This window comes from Manis pentadactyla, chromosome 2 (genome assembly GCF_030020395.1).
Source record: "Manis pentadactyla isolate mManPen7 chromosome 2, mManPen7.hap1, whole genome shotgun sequence".
NCBI lineage: Eukaryota > Metazoa > Chordata > Mammalia > Pholidota > Manidae > Manis > Manis pentadactyla.
In genome coordinates, this window is record NC_080020.1 from 110182137 (window position 1) to 110203146 (window position 21010).

At 37.7% G+C, this 21010-nt stretch overlaps 1 protein-coding gene across 1 annotated transcript in view; it reads left to right on the plus strand.

Moving 5' to 3' along the window:
• The window catches only part of C9 (complement C9), a 53715-nt gene that overhangs the window by 15887 nt on the left and 16818 nt on the right, over positions 1–21010 (plus strand). The window contains exons 5-8 of the mRNA XM_057495608.1: positions 3715–3853; positions 14147–14416; positions 17809–18049; positions 20792–20917. Of these exons, the coding sequence (XP_057351591.1) occupies positions 3715–3853; positions 14147–14416; positions 17809–18049; positions 20792–20917 (776 nt within the window). The remainder of the gene's footprint in view (positions 1–3714; positions 3854–14146; positions 14417–17808; positions 18050–20791; positions 20918–21010) is intronic.

The following is a 21010-nucleotide window of genomic DNA, read 5'->3' on the forward strand; positions in this document are numbered from 1 at the left end:
TGATGTATTATATGCAAGAAATTACTTTTTCTGTGAGATCTAAGCATAACACCCCTTCTGTGGAGGGAGCTTTCTCTTCAGTTCACTTGGTCAGTTGGAACTGCCTGTGGTTCTAGATGTTGGTGTGAGAAAAGGCATCGCGAAGTGCTGCCAAAGAACACATGTTTTTTTATCTCCCAGGCGATGACATTCCATCCATGAGAAGTTTTCATGCTTCTTGGCAGAAAAAAAAATTGGCTTATGCTAGACCAGACTGACTGTCTCTGTCTCGTAGTAGTGGAACCAAGTCAAAAGTTTTGCAACACTTCTTCCTTAGATGTGCTTTAGACTGTGGATCAGCTTCATTGTAACTTTCCATATGGATCCAGCCAAGTGGCCAATTTCTGTTTTGTAAAACAATAACCTTCCAACTGGGGTACACATACCATAGGGTGCAAAAAGCCTTTCCAAGGGGAACACAGGTAAGCTTTAAGATAATAGTTCCCTCAATTATTAGTTACTTAACTAAGGTACCTAATAGTAAATACTCAATTCCATAGGTGTATCTTTTCCATAAAATGTATACGGTTGATCACACAGCAACATCCAAGTCATCAAGCCCATTTTCTTCCTCACTTCTCCTTTTATGACCACCTACATTCTACTTTCTGAAAGAAGAGTACACCCCTCATCCACCTCACATTTTACCAAGGGGTGGAAAGACCAGGGAACACCTCCAGATACTGTACTCAGCTGGACCCTAGCATCTTGTAAGTCAAATGGTCTCCAATTCTTCTTATCAATGGCATTGAAAGATGTCCTACTCAGTTGTTGAGTAATGGACTATAACAATAATTTTTGATGGAAGACTAGCAGGTTTCTTTTTTTGGCATAAAATTCATATTAAAGAACTGAGTGGCATTGCTGTGACAAAATTCCTTCTATTCTTGTTCACTTATGTGAGCAAACTTTCTTGCATTCACATCTATAAAAGTGGAAAAAAGAATAAAATTAAAACTGAACCCTGTCTTTTTTCTGGCAATAGTAATATTTATCCATGGATGCAGGAACTAATCAATTAATTAAAAAAGAAGCCCTATTTATTTCATTAAGAGATACCCTTTCAATAAAATTTTTTCTATGTTTATTAACTATTTTTTCAAATTTGATGTACTTATATAGATTAATAATAATGATAACTCAATCCAGAAATTTTTAAAAAATACTTAAGTACTATGGTTAAAAGATATTTAATAGCTTTAAATTTTCAATTAATACCTTTTGGGGACAGAAAGCATGAAAAAGTGATCAATTAAAACTTCCAAGCATAGAACACTTTACACTAAATTTAAATTCTATGGAATAATTAGAATAGAAATATGGATTCAAGAATAAAAAGGGGGTAGGGACAGTTGGGGAATCTCTGTACCTTCTGTTCATTTTGCCATGGACCTAAAACTTCTGTACAAATTGGTCTTTTAAAAAAAGAATCAAAAAGGATACAATGAAATGCCCAGCTGTTAAAGAAATATAAATACTGTAGTGATTTGAGACCTACCATCACTACAGCATTTACATCCCATTGGATCTATTTTAAAAAGAGGCAAAATAATTATATTTTAAAGTGTAACTGTTTATAACATGCTAGGAAATTATATCTTTTGCAACTTCTTAAGCTTAAGATGAAATATTTTAGATGTCAAACTAAAACTGTGCAGGGAGGCATAGTTTGTCAAAATCTTTTACAGCGTAGACAAGCAGAATCTGAACTACCTGAAAACATGCCATAGTCACTCAATCTCCAGACTTATGTGCACATCATCCTCTTGCCTTTTGAGCCCCATCCTTCAAAACCCAAATCAAATCCTTCTTCTAAAACTCTTTGTGACCCTGCCATGGGAATCTGTGCAGCACTTACCTCATTTGGCACACACATGTTCAACCAGGGACTATCTTTTGAATTGGTGATTGTGTGCTCAACTCCCTAACATGAATATAATTTTCATGAGAACAAGGACTGTGTATTAGTATCTTAACATTACCCATTGTTTATTGCAAACACTACCTTACACAAAGATAAAGTAGTCAGCTAAGTGTTCATCAATCATCATTATATTCAAAGATTAATGTCATTGTTTGCTAAAAGTGACGAGGTACAGGGTCTCTATTAATGCCAATAAAATGCAGTTCACTATAGAATAAAGAAAATGTACTTGAGGTCTTGTTTAAGAAACAAATACAGATGATTTTTTTCTAGTATGCTGTGTCTTTGAATCAAAACTTCAGTAATACAAAACAGAACAAAAAAACTATTTATTGCTAACATGTCTGTAGATGCCAGGAGGAGTGAAGAATTGAAGCCAAAGTCATAATTTACCATGAGGGATAAGATATTCAAGAAAGTAAACCAGATACATACAGAATGTTTTTTTTTCCCCTCACTTCCTTACTGAAGTTACTAGGTCTAATTGTTGGCCCTATTTTGGAACTCTAGGGCCATAGAATTTTTCATGAATGGTATTCTTAGGTTGGGCAAGAAATGAGAAGTGGTTAACTTTAACTATAGTCAGCTTTAAGAAAGATATTCCTTAATTAGTTCCTTAATTTACCTTCCATTAAATTTGAGCTATACTGTTCATTTTCTCTGTAGATTCAAAGTTTATTAAGAATGTGCAATTTATGTGAAGATGTAGTTTTTAACCCACTGGCAGCAGGATACCCTTTCAATCATTTTTCTTGCATTAGAAATGGTTTCACACACAGCAAGCCATCCATGTCCTTTGACAAATCGCTCTTGAAACTGACATCAGGATTTGTAATCCAGCTCATTAGAGTCAGGGATGTGGTCTTGAGGAATGGAAGAATTTATGCTTTTGTGCCAAGCTGAGTTATAGATGTGAAGATCCAACCTCCATTTTGGCCTCCCTGGCCTGGGACCCTTTATTCCAAATACCGTTTAGACAACAATGACTGTTCCTCCAATTGACAAAGGTATACTTCAGAAAACAAAGTACTTCTTGTTCATACGCTGTTTTTAGGTCTACAGATCAAACAACTCTTTTAAACTAAACAAGATTCCTATTTCTGAATTAAAGGTTGACAAATAAAAATATTTTTGTGAGAGAAAAAAGTAGAACTTTAAGGAGGCCTTGCTGGGATGCTGAAATTTTTGTGTTCCTCTTGGAAAGTAAAATAGGAATAATACAAGTCTGGAGGGAATGAGGTTCTTGACAAGCAAAGAGACAGCTGGAGGAAAGGGCTTAAGTTCAAAGAGAATGCAGGGAGAAAGAACCCCAATGCTGATTCATAGATTTAAAATTTCAGGCATATGTTATACTGCCCCCCAGAGATGCACTGTTCTCAAATAATTTAAATAGGTGGTATTACAACTTTGGCTCTTAGTTCACTAAGGGAGGTTAGCTGAGAGTTACAGCGGTGGAGTTGAGACTCTGGGAGCCAGGCACACAGTCCCTTGCTCCCTACTTACTGCATTTCTTTCATTGTGCTCTCAACATGTCCTAGCTGCGTAGAAGAGTTGATGAGGCCTTCCCAAGGCATGCTTTCGGAGACAGAAAGCAGAGGTGAACAGGCTCTTGCTTCTGCCTCTGATTATGGTGGGGGTGGTGACTGGGTGACTGGGATATAAGGGAAAGCTCTGACTCTTCCCACCTGTAGAGGGCTGCCTTGCATTAGCTCCTGGTTTCTGCACATCTAAGCTACTCTGTTCATTCTCAGGATCAACATCCTAGGGATGGATCCCCTGAGCACGCCTTTTGACAACGAGTACTACAACGGACTCTGTGAACGAGTTCGGGATGGAAACACCTTGACCTACTACCGCAAACCCTGGAACGTGGCTTCTCTGGCCTATGAAGTAAGTCACCTCAGAAGAAACACATTGTTCAGCTTGTAGCTGAAAAGCTGTTTCAGTAAGTTTATACTAAATAATGTGAAAAATTCACTAGAATATAAGAATTTAATGTGAGTGTAAGACTGACTTAAGGAAGAGAAGGTATAATTTGGATCTCTTTAGAAAACATACAGTAGTTTACAGTCATATCCTCAGGAACATGTAGTTAGCAATAGAGCTTTGGCAAACATCTAGACTCCTTGAAAAGAATCATCTCTGATAAAACTGAAAATTAAATTAGTGCTGATTTAAGTACAAAGTGTAGTGCTTACATGGTATTTAAGCCTGGTTTTTGCTAGCCTACCAATGAAAATCCACCTTTAAGTTTGTTTTCCTTCAATATTCCCCTTTGTAAAACCTGTGTGACCAATGTGAGCAGCTGTTTTCACTCACCTCAAACCTCTATAGTTCTTGTAAAAGTGTTTTTTAAAATGATTTTCACTCTACACAATGCTATCCCAAACTTATCACCTTCCTAGAAGTCACCTAAATTCTCTAGAACCATCCACTACCTGGACCTCCCCATTCAAAGGTGATTAATACTTGTCACCTTTAGGGATGCTTTCTTTGGTCTATGCAAGATAGAATGAAGAATAATAATTAGTTTATCCCGAGCCAAGAACTACAATAATCTGTGTTTTAAATGGTTCCATTGGTGACCCGTGAAGTTTGCTTTATTCGGTTATTGCAAAGCCCCTTATTATTATTATCACTCCCACCCGCGGCAGCTGAAGAGATCCTCCTCTCCCATGAATACTTAAGATTTCAATGTCTGGATTGTCTGACTGGAGGTTTTTTCACAGGTGACCACATTGCCATATCCGTAGCACCTGTAAATCTTGAATAAACCAGTTTCCCACAAATCTCAGGAAGTATTTTGGATTCTTAATCTCTCCCCTCGTGCTAGGTTTCCCTTCTTTAAGTGAATCTTTTGAAGGGAGAATGGTGACAGGGGAGTGGAGGTCATCTTCCTAAAAAGTATTACACACAGGTTCTTCTTTCCTAAAAAGAATATATGAAAGATAAGTAACTTTTGTCACTGCAGAGGGTTACATGTTGTTCTTTTATTTTGATTTTGGTTCTCAGGTCTGTGTTGCTATCTTCATCACAACGGCCAACCTTTTAGCTTCTCAGTGGGGTAGTAACTGGTGTGACACAGGATGGGAAAGGTGGCGGGTTGCCCAGGACTGATCTTGCGGTTACCTTTGGGGAGTAAGCGCAGTTTTTCCTCATCTGCCAAAGTGGCAACATGTTTCCTCTTTGGGAATGTTTCAGATTTTACGAAGGTGTGTGACTCCCACCCCAAGAGGAATTAGGAGTAACATCTCATAATTAAACTTGTTAATATTTCTGTAGCAAGGAAACTTACCCATTAGTTCCCCAGGTTCACACAGGGTGGGAAAAATGAAGGTTACAAATAACACTTTATCAATTCCGATCAGATTAGTGTCTCCATGAGTTTTAGCATCAAGCTTACAGAAAAGCAGATAGCGACCGTGAACCTGAGGAAGACACTGACGGAGTTGGCTGCAGGCTTGCTGAGCCCTGAAATCACCCTGCGCTCCCACTGCTCGTCCACCCCTCCGGTCATGAAAGGTGACCAGCCAAACTGGATTGTACGATAACTAAAAGAATGTGAGCTTATTGAGTGGAAATCTCTATTTTGACTTCTTCAGGAGGATTTCTTTCTTCACTTTCCAATACTCAATGGAACATTTTACTATATTTTCATGTATTTTATTACAGTGCCTGAAGGCAAAAAATGCATATTATACTTCCTTACAGCCTATTACCAACACCCAACTCAATATGTGTGTGGCATAGCAGCTTAACAAATTTTTATTGAGTGAATTAATTTTTTAAATCTTATTTTAGTTACTTATTGGCAATAATTTACTGTCTCTTACTTTTTGAAAGACTTCAACCAGCCTATCATTATATGGGGAATATGCTGATAATTCATACTTCCTCTGCCTCTTATCTCAAACACAGATCTGGCTTCAGAGCACACTGAATAGGTTGGGTGTGACTTCATTTGTAAAACAGAAATAATAATGCCTTCCTTGTAAAGATAATGTAAAGATAAATGAGTTTAAAACACTTAGGAAGTTACTGGCACATAGAAAGCACTCAATAAATATTTTCTATTTTTCTTTTCAGGAATATAATTAGTAAAAGAGTTAGCAATGGTTAAATAAATAATTAGCAGTCACAGTTTAGGTCAAGATTTATTGGCTATTTTGCAAGTCAGAAGTACAAGAATAACAGAAGTCTGCACCTGTGGGGGAAAAAAGTGATGGTTTCATGTACAAATTAGTTCCTTTGACTTGTTTTTCCTTGTTGAAACTTTTGCTGTTGAAAATAACAATTTATAAATCAGGTTTTAGTTATAGTTTTTTTTTAAACCTGGATATTGTGACAACGTAAGATTTAGGAGATCAACAAAGGTCTATAAAATGCACCTCGAGTATATGATCCTTCCCACCCCAAATCCTGCCAAATTCCCAGGTGACTTTTCTATCATGTGGACTGCCAATAGTTTCTTGTTGCCTTTTAACTTCCTATATCCATTCCACTATAACTACTCACCTTTCTAGCCACATCCTTAACCTTGGGTCCCCCAGACTGTGCTGCCTCTGGCATCTGAAAATCTGGAAATCCAACATTTAACGCTCACCTCACCACAGCTCTGCAATCTCTCAGCTCTCCCTTGTTTATGACCACTAACTTACTCTTGCACCCCATGTTCTTACTCTTGGACCCCGTGCTCTGCCACCTCTTTTTCTTCCGGTCTGTCTTGCTCCTCCTGACTTCAGTGCCTTCCTCCAAACACCTCAGATTCGTTCTGGCCATTCGTCATAAGATTATCAATGTCCTTGCTTTCTATACCTCTATGATCCAGAAAAACTCAACTTTGGATGGACTGTATTATTTTTCTGATCTACTTGTAAACATATACTGCTAAGGACTGTGGAGAAAATTATACTAATTCAAGAATGAGAAGCATTGTAATTTTAACCAGGTCTTCCAGGCAGCTCAGCAGATCCACACCACCCCCAGGCTGTACTCCTCCCCGTTCAGTTTAAAACTCTCAGGGAACCCCTCAAGCTCCTTATCTCACCATTCAGACCTTGGGCACAGTAAGATGGCATTAGCTCCTATTTGACAGCGAATACCAAGCCCAGACAGGAATGTTCTTGGTCTTTTCTTCAAAGTCATACTTGTGTACAAACTTACTTGCCGCGCAGTCCACCCTTTCATCCTCTGTTCTGCCTCAGGAGAAAGTGTATCTTTCCGCTCAATGCTCTGGATCTCATGCCCAGTACCTTGTAAGCCTTAAGTCAACCTCTCTATCTCTCATCCTCCACCTGCTCTTAGTATATAAATATCTTCAAGGCTCCTATGTAAAAACAAAAACAGAAACACACAAGAAGGAACCCCCCATCTCCACATACTCTTCTTACTTACACATGCTGTCTCTGCTTTCGCACTTTCCAGTCATTCTCCAGCTATAAGAGTTTGCAGAGCTGCCATAGCAAAGTTCCAATGGATGGCTGGTTTAAACAAAAGGAGTTTCTATTCTCACAATTCTGGAGGCTGGAAGGCTGAGCGGCAGGTGCCATCAGGGCCGGTTTTTTCTGAGGCCTCTCTCCTTGACTTGCAGATGGTCGTCTCCTGTATCTCCACATCTCTTCCCTCTGTGTCCATCTGAGTCCTAATCTCCTTTTTATGTAAAGGCACCAGTCATACTGGATTAGAGCTGACCCTAATGACCTCATTTTACTTAATTATCTCTTTAAGACCCTATCTCCAGGTAGTCACATTCTGAGGCACTTGGGCTTCGGACTTCAACACATGGATTTTGGGGAACACAATTGAACCCATAACACCAAATCTCCGTTATCTTGTTGCCCAAACTGCTTTGTCAGAATCCATCCTAAATTTCTTTTGAGCTCACTTTACTTAGGACAGCCCTTAAATATTGGTGTTCCCAGAGCTGCAACCTTGTTTCACTTTCTCTGCAAGTTCTCTTTGGGTGATTTCATCCTCTCTGGTGGCTTCAGTTTTCACCTCTATCCTCATGGCTTACAAGTACTCTCCTTCCAGCCCATGTCTGTCTCTGAACTGGATACCTATAGCCAGCTGTCTCTAGTCATCACACAGTTAACATACCCAAGGCTGGTACCCCATTTTACTCTCAGTTCCCTGGTTCTTGCTTTTGAATTCTTTACTTGGCAAATGAAACATCTTTCTAATCATCAAACTTGAAATCTGAAAAATTTCCTAAAGATCTCCTCTATAGATGCATCCTTTGAAGCCCACAACATCCAAATAATCTCCGTGCTCCTTGATTTTATAATGTTTCTTAAATCTTTCTCTTCTCCAATGCCATTGCCACAGCCACTGCCTTAGAGGCCCATCATTTTTTTTTATCTGGGCTTCTTATCGGTTTGAGACCTCTGGTTTTGCTCAGTTTCAATTCATTTTACATGTTTCAGTATGAAGATTAAGGATAAATCTGATCTCATCATTCTGCTGCTTAAATTTGGTGAATTTCTCCCTATAGCCCACAGGATAATAGCCTCCTCAGCAAGGAGGACAAAGCCCTTCCTGATCTGGCTTTGATTGCCACTCCACCCTCAGCTTCTCCTCTTAATCTTCCATTTTGGTTAGATCCCCCCCCCTGCAAATGAGAGCAATAGCTTGTGGTTTTCTTGCTGTTCTGGACTTAATTTTCCTGTATCATATATACATTTAGTATAGTTTCTTGTCTTTTTATTTACCATGGAATCCTGAGAAATGAACATTGTATGCCATGCTAAATAAATGATTGCTGAATTAATAAATAGGTGCATACAGTATATTAACACTCTTCCTTTTTAAGTTGTTAGATTGGGTTTTTTTATTATTGTTGAGATGTTATTTTAAAATCTGGATACATGTCAGATATACTATACTTTGCAAATATTCTTCACCAGGTATGGCTTGCATTTGTATTTTTATTTTTCTTAAATGTGTCTTTTTAATAGCCAACACTTTAAATTTTTTTAAAGTCCCAACTTACTTTCTTTGCATTTTGATTTTTATGTCCTTTGTAAAAGTCTTTGTCTAACTCACAAAGAGTGTTCCTCATATATTGCCTATGAGATGTACTTTTTTTATCTCATTCAGGTTTATGATCCAATTCAAGTTTATTGGTAAATGACTTGAGATGTTTTGAGGTTTTTTAGATTTTTCATATGGATGTCATAATTTTGAAACAATTTTTTGAAAATATCCTTTCAGGCTGTAAATATCTTGACAATTCTATTGAAAATGGTTTGACAATATATGTGTGGGTCTGGACTCCATCTCTGGCTCCAGCCATCCTCTCATGATATTATACCTTTGATTATAATAGTGCTGTAGCAATTCCAAAATCAGGCAAAAGGCTTCCAAATTTATTGTTCTTTCCAAAATTTGTTTTAAGTATTTTAGCTCCTTCAAATTTTCATATGAATTTTAGAACCTGTTTTTCAATTTCAATTTTTTTTTTTATTCAGGTATCATGATTTACAATCTTATGCACAGGTTTCACATGAGCAACATTGTGGTTACTACATTGCCCCTATTATCAAGTCCACACCACATACCCCATTACAGTCACTGTCCATCAGTGCAGTAAGATGCTATAGGGTCACTACTTGTCTTCTTCCTTTTAAAAGTTAATGCATCTAAAGAAGGCAGGAGCCCATAATCAATTAAACATGTAATTTCAACTATTCTTTCTACTGGCAACTTGAGTCCACTTAGAATGTCTGGCAGATCAAGTTTACTATATGCATGCTAATTTTTCTGCTGTATGGTGATGTTCCCAAGAACAAATAAGTCTGGGCCTCATCTTGAAAAGAACTATGGTCTATAACAAACTCACATGGGTTCAAATTTGGGGTCACTGATAAGGAACAAATGATGAAGGTGCTTACATGCCATCTTAAGTAAATTGGGCATAATCCTGAGCATGATAAGGGAGCCACTGAGGAGAGCAACGTGGTCAGAGTTTCATTTTAAATCATTGTGGACATGAAAAATTCAAAGGGACAAGACTAGAGGTAATACCAGAAGGAGGCTATTTTATGGTCCAAGAGGAAGATGATGAAAGACTGAACTGGTTTGTAATAGTAGAGATCGAGAGGGAGAGGTGAAATCCAGCACATTTAAGAACTGAGAGTTCAGTGATGCATTGGAGAAAACACAGCATATTATCAATTGCCCAGTTCTCAACTAAGACTCCCTGAAATAAGACTCCACTATCATCCATGTGACTTTGGGCAACTTAGTTATCTTTCCTGAATCTCGGTTTCTTATCATAAAGTGGAGTCATAATGGTACATATCTCATAGGATTTTGGAAAGTTTAAATGTATTAATAAGTGAAAGTGCTCAGAACAGTGTTTAGCACAAAGTAAATTCATCATAGATGGAAAATATGGAGATAGAAAGTCAAAGGACACCTCCAGTGGATAACCATCAAAAGAGACCTGGGAGGTGTTGCAGGGAGAGGACCTACCAAAGTAAGAACTCATTCCAAGAAGAAGATACTGATGTGAATTTTGATAATTTTGAAAGTGAGGGTCTATGTGACATCTAGATGGAGTTATCCTGCAAAGAGTAGATTATATGAATGTGAGATGAAGAGAATAATCTGGATCTGAGGCAGAGATTTATGTATCACCAGCATGTAGATGATCACTGAAATCTTGAAAGTGCTTTAGATCTTTCAGGAAGTATATTATGAGAGAGGAAAGAATATAGAGAATAAAGTCCTAGAGCACACCAACATTTAATGTGGGCAGAGAAAATGATCTCTTGAAGATAAAAGAACAGAAATGTATTCATTATCTATTGCTAAATTTCAAATCACTCCACACTTTAGTGGCTAAAGGGTTAAGCATGTGCATGCAGCTCTGCTAGTACCTTAGCTGAAGATGGTTCATGGGGTTACAGTCAATCTACTCTTTCCAGATTTCTTCTCTTGGTTAGTGAGAGATAGCTTTCATAGTAATAACTGATAATATGTTGTTTTATTATCCATTAGTACAAATGGAACCTCAGTGGCATCTTTAAGTTTTCTTTCTTTACCTTCTATTTTCAATTGCTGTTCCAGCCTCCTCTATTTGAACTCTGAAATACTTATTGATTGTGTTCTCTCTCTTCTACTCTCAGTGCCAGAAGTAATGTTAATTCTTTCCAAAAACTGTCTACTGAATAAATCTTTAAACAGGGTAATTTTAACTGGCACCTGTAATGTGCCTGACCTCCATGCTCCCTTGCCCCTCCCTCTGATTTTAGCTCCTCTGACATCTGCTCATTTGGTTCTCATAAAGAAACTTGCTTCTATCCTTGCATCTTCTTGCTTTCTCTAACCTTGACTCTCAGCCTCTTTTCAAAGAATTTTGTTCTTCAGTACATGATGATTCCAAATATTGGTCCACCTCTCAGTGGCTAACATTGGGTTCAGACTTCTTTTCGGATAAATGGGTTCTTCCTGAGCTCTTGTCTTGTCTCTATGCTTTCAGGGGTGACCCCACGCTCACTGTTTCAGAGCCTGCTCACTACTTTGACCATCTTAGCACAGCAAGGCAGGACCATTCAACAGCATTCTAACTGATAACCTGACAAACATTCTCTTACACCCAGAAGCAATCTTCCACATTGCTAAGTTGATCTCTGCTCCATACCAGTTCCTTTCTAACCATCTCAGGTATAATTACAAGTGTCTACAAATTACAATGCCCTGTCCTGCAGCCAGTCAGAAGACAGAGAGCTAAGAAGACCTCAGCTGACCAAGAGAGTTATGGAGAGGTGGCTACTTGGAGTCATTTTGCTCAGCTTTGGCATTTTTCAGCATTGAAGACTGAGGGGAAGTGTATTCAGTTGCTTCCACTTGTCTCAGATCTCAAGGCAAAAGGAATCCCATTAATTTTTCAAGGCAACCTTTTCCAGGAGTCCTTTGTTCATTTCACTAGGCAGAATTTGTCAAGCCCTCTTTGGCAGTGCAGAATAAGATTTAATAGCTCACTCCTGGAATCAGACTTCTTAGGTTTCAATGCTGCTGGGTCACTTTCTAGTTGTGTGACCTTAAACAAATTTTTTTCTTTTTTTTGACAAATTTCTTAATTCACATTTTCTTATCTGTAAAATGGGGATAATTACAGAAATTAGTTTGAGGGTTGGAAGTTGAATATGCTTTTCAATATAAAACACTTTTAACAGCTCCTCACACAGAGTAAGCATTCAATAAATATTGATTATTATTGTTAGCTATATTGGATCTGCATATTAAGTTTAATAAATATTTATTAACATCTACTATGTGCCAGGCATTTTACTAAGTGCTGAGGCTATAGCATGTGCATAAACAGACATGATCCCTGACTTCTTGCAGTATACTATCTGAAGGTCTATTAAGTAAGCAATTATAAAAGGGAAGCGTTTTTCATTTTATTTTATTTTAGAAGAAGACTCATGACAGCTTATAGAATATGGATTTGTTAGTCCATGGGTTCAGGAAAGGCCTTCCTAAAGAAGTGATGTTTAAGCTAAGACTTGAAATAGGAGTAGGAATTAACCAGGCCAAGGGTATAGTATGTATGTGTATGAGTGTATGAGAGAGAGTGTGTGTGAGTATGTACAGTGCTTGTCTTATGGGAGGATGGGGGAGGAGGACAGTGTTAGAGAACATTCCAGAAAGCAAAAGCAAAATAAAAGGGTGGGAAGATGCATAAACTATGGAAATAGTAAGCTGCATAGAGGACTAGAGTATGGAGAGATATTAACTTGGAATAAGTTTAGTGTAGACTTCATCTTAAAGGCCATGAGAAGACTGAAAGAGTTTAAACAGGGAAGTGACATGGTTAGGTTGCTCTTCTCTACATCAGGCACTTTTCCCAGCAGGCCTTGCTTTAAAGAAAATTATATGTACTTTTGACTTTTCCATTAGTTGGTAACTTAAGATTCTGTCTTACTCTATTCCAGTTGCTATAACAAAATACCATACCCTGGGTAGCTTAGAAACAGCAGGCATTTATTTCTTACAGTTCTGGAGACTGGAAGTCCCAGATCAGAGTGCCAGCATGAATGGGTTAGGGCCTTCTTTGGGGTCACAGATTTCTCCTGGTATCCTTACATGGTGGAAGAAGCTAGGGAGTTCTATGGGGTCACTTTTATAGGAGCACTAACCCTATTCATGAAGTCTCCCCCAGAAAGCCTCACCTCCTAATACCATCACATTGGGCATCAGGATTTTAACTCATGGATTGGGGTGCAGAAGATGTAGACATTCAGACCACCGCATTTCCTGTGCAGAACAGTCACTCAGTGCATGTGCTGAACCCAGTCCATGCCACTGAGAGATGGATGTCTGCTTCCCAGACAAGAGTTAAAGCCTGTGTCAGAGGTCCTCTAGAAAGAAAGCTTAACCACTGAGATACTTATCTCATTGATACTTTTCAAATGACAAATTGGCAAAGAATGTTTTAATTGAAAGTGTTGATTTTTGACAAAGTTGTTTAGTTTTCTTTTTTTTTTTCCATGAAAAAATGAATGTGGTAAAAAAAAAAAAAATCAAAAAGTCCAAACAGGACAAAAGATTATGCAAGGAAAAGTAAGCCTGTTCGCACTCCATATTCTCATTTCACAGTTCCCCTCCTCAAGGGCAAATACTCTCTGTGCTTTGTCTATTCTTCCAGTAATTCCCTATTCACAAAAAAGCCTTTTTCTTTTCTCTTTTTTTTAACAGTAAACATTAAGATGCAGTTCAGAGTTCAAGTCCTGGCCTTTCAACTTAAATTAATTAACTTACATAAAACACTCAAAACAGTGCCTGGCCCATAATCCTCCAGGAAGAGTTGGCTTTATCATTCTTTCTTTTCACAAATTAGAGTATATCGTATATCTGTTATGCAATTTGTTTTTTAATGATTAATGTATTCTACTTTGATAGCCTTCTGTGTTTAAGCTCTTCCTGTGCATTATTGCACTGAGTACATATACAACCTTTGGACAATTCCTATTTTATGGACTAGGAAACAGAAGAGGCCCAGAGAGGTTATTGTGCAATGTCCTCAGAGACATGGAGCTTGAGTTTGGACACCAGCAGCCTTGCTTCAGTGGCCTCACTCCTAACTTCTCTCCTGCACCTGTTAAACAGTTGCTTGATTTTTGTTTTATTCTGTTTATTTTGTGTTTTTAACAACAATGTATTATTCTCTTTTAGACCAAAGCTGATAAAAATTTCAGAATTGAACACTATGAAGAGCAGGTGCAAGCATTCAAAAGTATTATGCAAGAGACTATATCAACTTTTAATGCAGACTTAACTCTTAAATTCACACCTATTGAAGCAATTGAGCAGCTTAAAAGTAAACCTCAAGAACCTTCTACTGGAAAAGAGTCCCCAAATCAAGAAAATTCTGAGGCCAAGTTTCGATTTACATATTCCAAAAATGAAGTTTACCAACAGTTCTTGTCACATTCTTCCAAGAAGGTAAGACCCAATACTTAGTAAAGAGAATAGAATGAAATGTCTACTTTTTAAACTAACAAACTCCTTTAAGTATTTATAACAGACAGAGCTCATGAGAGAAAAACTAACATTCAACAAATTCTCAAATTCATCAGATACTTTTCTTCTACTCTAAAAATAGTAATTCACCCTTAGTACTTATATATGCCTATTTGTTCGTATAGGTCTGTACATTGCCTCCATATTCACATGCATGCTCACACAAAGTATGCTGCTCGAAAATCCTTTAAATCACTCAACAAATATTTAATTGCAGACTTTCTATGTGGCGAGGCACTGTTCCAGGTGCTTGGAATACATCTGTGAACCAAACTAACAAAGATTCCTGTCCTCATAGAGCTGAAAGTTCAGGAAGAGAGACCAACAAAAACAACAAACATAATAGCACAAAAGGAAACTGCATAGTATTTAGAAAGTGATACGTGTTATGGATTAAAATGAAAAGTAGAGTAACATAAGGGAAATCAGGAGTGCTAGGCAAATGGTAGTACTAAAAAGAAAGCTCAGGGTAGGCTTATTGAGGAAAGGAGATTTGAGCAAAGATTTGAAGGAGAGGTGACAGCCAGATAGTCATATTCAGGATGACGTATCTGGCAGAAGTAGCTGCTAGAGACACGTCTCTGAGATGGGAGCATACCTGCCCCAGAGAAAAGATTAGAAAGGATACCTTGCACCAGATGATGAAGAGCCTCAGGGTCTATTCTAAGAGTCTGGTTTTTTTCTCTGAGTGACATGGAAGGTCAATGGAATGTTTTGAATGGAAGAATTAGCATACCCTAATATATTTTAAATGGTTACTCTGCTCTGTTGAGAAAAGAGGCTGGGAGTTAGGAGCAAAGCAAAAAGGGTTGCTGAAAGCGATGGCAGAAATCCAGATGAGAGTAGTTCAGGCATGGCAGTTGCAGAGTCAAACATGTCTCCAATGTTTTTGACCTGAGTAACTGGAAGAAGGGAGTTGCTCTCATCTGACATGGAGAAAACATCAGGTAGAAGAGGTCTGGAGAAGAAGACCAGTATTTCAGTTTTAGTTAGATTAAGTTTGAGATGTGTACTAGACATTCAGTTGGAGATGTCAAGTAGGAAGCTGGTGTCTTGAGTCTGGAGTTTGGCAAAGAGGTCTGGGCTTGAGCTATAAACTTGGGAGCTATTAATGTATATGTGATGCTTAAAGTCATAGGGTCTGGCAAAACCACTAACAGAGTTAATGTAGATAGAAGGAGGTCAAAGACCAAATTGGGAAACATCAATATAAACAGATCTGGGGAAAGAAGAAGAACCAACAAAGGAAAGCAAGATGTGGCAAGCGTTACAACCTGGAACCTCACTACTCAAAGTATGGTCCGTGGACCATCAGTATCAACATTACTGGGCAGCAAGAGCCTCGTCTCTGTTCCAGACCTACTGAATCAGAATCACATTTTAACAAGATTTTCCAAGTAGTTTGTTCACGCTTTACAAATGAGAAGAACTACCCTGAAACACATGAAAAGAAACCTCATCATGGAAGAAGGAACTTTGTTAAATGTGCTAATATGTCAGAGAAGATAAGGACTAAGAAGTGACCATTGTCTTTAGCATCATGAAGACTATTGGTGACCTTGACAAGAGGAGTTTTGTTGGATTACATTTAATATTTAAGAGAAACTAGGAGAAGAGGAATTGGAAGCAGCCAGTATAGAAAACTTTTCAAGGAATTTTGCTGCTAATGAAGGCAAAGAAATGGGTAAAAATGGTTGGATAAGTGAGGTCAAAGATTTTTTTTAACCCTGTAAGACAGAAGAAATAACAGTATATTTGGATAGAAATGATCTAAGATCTACATCTAAAATAAGTGGAGCCAAAGAACATAACATCTTTCTGACAGGATATACCTCCTAATTTTAGCAACAATGAAAATGAATACCAGTATGCTTTATGTATGTTCTCTATTGAGAATTATTATGCAAGTTGTTTAGATGGAGAACTATGGCTTATTATATCTGGAGTAAGATCCTTTAACATTTTTGTTAAAGACCAAATTACCCACTATCACATGAAGTTATGTCATGTAGAGTGAGCAATTATGCTTCTAGAACACAGAAGGTTTAGTGTGATGGTCCTATGCTCACAATATGCCATTAAAAAATAACAAAATGCTTTAAACTCCCATGCAATCAACATGTACTAACCACAACTACAACAGGAGAACCTCAAAAGAACCACCCACAAAACTAGGAGTGTCAATTGTAGTTTAGCCTTTGCTGAGACAGTCTATGGCATTGAATCTAGTGTTTTTTGTCACTGCCCCAATTTTCTCTTGGAAATTTAAGCCATCATCCCTGGGAACATTTAACTGTTGAGCTGCTTAGGTTGACTTGATATTGTCTTAAAACAGAGATTGAAAAGACAGAGTGGAAGGAACAGAAAGATCTGAGACCTAGGTTTTTAGTACCAATTGCTGCCACAAATGATTTGTGTGATTTGGGGCAAAGAACTTGATACCTTTGGGTTAGAGTTTACTCATCTCCACAATAAGAAGATTGTGCCTCATATATAATTTCCTTCCATTGTTCACATTTTTAAATCAACTTAGTAAGACATACAATAGAATACAGAGATTTAAGAATGTAATTCCATGAGTTTTGACTATCGTATCCACCTCCTCAAACAAGATAGAGAACATTCCCTTCACCTCAAAGAAAATTCCCTTATGCAATCCCCACAGCCATGGAAGCAACCACTGACCAGATTTCTCTGACCATAGTTCAGTTGCACCTGTTCTAGAACTTTATATAAATGGAATCATACAATATATACTCTTTTGTTTCTGGCTTTCTTTACACAGAATGTGATTTTTGAGATTTATTTATATTGCATTTATCAGTAGATTGTACCTTTTTACTGCTAAGTAGTATTCCTTTATGTGAATATACTACAATGTATGAATTCCCCTGTTGATGGACATTTGAGTCATTTCCAATTTTAAGCTGCCTTGGCTAAAGCTGGTATAAATTCTTGTACAGGTCTTTTTGTGGACTATTTTTTTCATTCATCTTAGGTAACAGGCAGATGTGGAATTGCTGGCTATAGGGTAGACATGTGTTTATTTTTGTAAGAAACTGCCAAACAGTTCTCTAAAGTGGTTGTGTCATTTTATACTCTCCCCCACAATGTATCTGATCTCCAGCTGCTGCATATCTTCAACGGTTGGTTTTGATAGTAATTTTAAGCCTTCCATTCTAGTGGATTAAAGTGGTACCTTACAGTCACTGCTAAAAAAGGTATTGCCTATGGAAATACAAATTTTGTGAATTTTTTAATTTAAAATAATGGTGATAAAAGTCATATTTCTTTTCTTCTGCTCTACAACAAAGGAAAAATTGTTTCTACTTGTGAAAGGAGTAATCCATCTGGGAAGATTTGTGATGAGAAGTCGGGATGTCATGCTGACAACAACTTTCTTGGGTGATATAAAAGCTCTGCCAACTACCTATGAAAAAGGAGAATATTTTGCATTTTTGGAAACTTATGGAACCCACTATGGTAGCTCTGGGTCTCTAGGAGGATTCTATGAACTAATATATGTTTTAGATAAAGCTTCCATGGAAGAGAAAGGTATGCCTAGAAATAGAACTCTAACTTCTAATGCTATTTTAACCAACCATTATTCTTATTGCTAACCTGTTTTAATGATGAGAGGCTCCAGAATAGAGTACTATAACCTGCTTCTTTGAGAAAACTCTCTCCCTGCTCTTTGTATCTAAAGCCCTATCAAACAGCAAATTGTCTTCTGCCTCAAATGAGATAGATGACTTAAACATGCACTACTCAGTGGCACTATTAAGAAATGTACTAAATTGTACTGCAATTTAATATCATTTGATACTGCTGCTTTTAGTGAAATACTATTTAAAAGGTGGAAGAAAGTCCAAGAGACATAATTTACACAACCCATTTCCAATTATATGTATGACAATTATCTTCCAAAATATTCTTCAGTATTGGAACGGGAAATATTGTTCTAAAATGTTTCTTAGGGAAGAAGCAATATTAACCTCATGTAAGTTTTAACACCTTAAAACAAGGATGGAAAATTAGTTTTACCTAATATGATAACAATTCTAATCATATAATGGTAGTTGAATTGCATCCTTGCTAAGTAGGTTTCTAACCACATTTGAAATTTTGGGAAAGAAGGCCACAGTTGATCATCAGTGCCCACCATATGTACAGGATAGGCCTATATGCTACATAATTACTATCTTGGCCTAAAGGCTTCATCTAAGCCTTTTAAGAATAAAATAGATGCTAAGTGACTATGTTAATAAGTTTGCAGTATTTACTTTGGGAGTAATTATGACTAGTGATAATATTCCTTAAACAAGTGACAAATGTTAGCATAGTTCCTCTCTCATTCCTCGAAGTTTTTGAGTGTGTCTCTTAGGGAAGGAAGTGTTGCCAAAAATCACTTCCATAGCTCTTTCCCTATAGCCTCTGACTGTGAAGAATGGGATGTGGATATTGTCTTGAAGTCTGACAGTGTCACCAGTCAGTAAAAACCTTACGGATAAAGCAAATATGACATGGTCAGAGCCAACTGCTCTTGACGCCTCAGTCTAGTCTTGGGCAGGTAGAAGCATTGTTGAGGGCAGTGGAGTGTGAAGTTGTTTGGCTTATACCACCTTACAGGGCCTCATCCTGCAGGACAGCAAAACGAGGTCTCTATGAGCCCTGCCTGGGAGGCTATACTGATAGATATCACAGGGGGGAAGGGTGCAAGAAGTCTTCTGGAGAAACTTAATCACTAGAAAAGAAAGGCTAAACAAGGGTGAGCAAAGCACAAGGAACCCTTCAGGCTTAGGGTTACTTTGGTAAGAAAGCTTTATAGGCTGTAATCTTTAGTCTTGGACGACTCAGAGCTGTCCACTTAAGCCTTCTGGACTTAGGAAACAAGGATCATTAGATCAGTCCCGGTGTCTTTGAAGAGGAAGTTGTCTTCCTCAATTCTCCAGTGGCAATACCTGAGGATAAAGCCATGTCTTCCACTTCAGTTTGGGATGTACAGAGTCTGTCTGGACATGAAAGGTTCACAGCTGAGGCAGAGGCTCTAAGCCCTTTGGGGTCACTTAGGTATTTTCATCCTTATATTCATAATAACAGTCCTCATGCTTTTTAGGTTAAGGTTGGAAATCTAGCATTCTGGATGTCTAGCATTATCTTCCATTTTATACTCACTCTTCCTTTCTTGTGGAAAATGCCACCTGATATTTCTCAAGTTCTCACTAACAGTGGATGCCCAAAATATATTTATTGAATGAAAAAATGCCTAAGTGCCTCCAGATCTCTACTTCTAAATCTCACTATGGATCCTGGGATTAACTTAACTTCTCTTTCCTTTTTTATAAAGAATTTGGCTTCCATGACAAACAGCCACGTGTGTGTGTGTGTGTGTGTGTGTGTGTGTGTGCATGTGTGTGTTCTGAAATGAAAAATAAGAGCAAAAACTGACATGGTCAATAAGCTAAGGCCTGGGCAATTTATTCTTAAAACAAAGGAACCGTTCCCCTTTTTAAGTCGGGAGAATAGACAATAAGTTATATATTTGAGTAAATATTAGGATTTTTTCCTTAGTAACTGGAGCCCCACACACCACAATCATGCATCTTCCAGGACTACATCTACTAAATGGCATTCATAGGACCAAAACAAAGTTGTCATAAATATAAGACACATGCTCAAAGCAATGAACTACTTACCTCAATGAATTTCGTGCTGAGTCTTCCAAAGACGATTAGGAGATGTTGGTGCATCCCACAGTCAAATTGTGAAGTTGATATAGAGAAGTGATTAATAACCAGACAGCTCTGTGTTCAAATACCAAACTGGCTAATTACTAACTGAGTACCATCAGCAGGTTAATTAAATGCTCTGAGATTCAACTACTATATTCTGAGTAATAACAGAACTAACATAAAAAAGTCAATGTGAGGATTATATTACTTACTGCCTACAAGATGCTTAGAGTGATGCTGAGCATACAAGCAGTCAATACATGTTAAAAATTATTGTCTCCTTTCTATGGTGTTAGAGGTAAAGGACTCTACCTTATTCTGCTCTATGTCCCTTTTAAACAAGGGGTAAATTTATATGTCCTTTGCCATTAAGTTGGCAAGCAAAGTCAAAAGAATGCCAGTGGATTTCAAGGGGACAAAGCAGGATAAATATGACCTTGCATTTGAGTTCAGTAATAATGTCTAGGAATCCAAGTAATTGCGTTTCTTACAAAAGAGCAAAATTGGAACTTATTTATGATGTTAATATGTTACCTAATCATTTTCAACTGAATATATTAAACAGGTGTTGAAATAAGGGATGTACAAAAATGCCTCGGGTTTAATCTGGACTTATCTCTGAATGTTGGAGCTGAAATCACAGGAAATATTAAAAAAGATGATTGCATAAAGAGGGGTGAGGGTAATACTGGTAAGTATGGCTTAACTTTCTAGGTTAAAAAAAGTGGGGGAATGTCAATGAACACTGCCTTATCACTATGAACCCTCATTATTGTCTACCTTC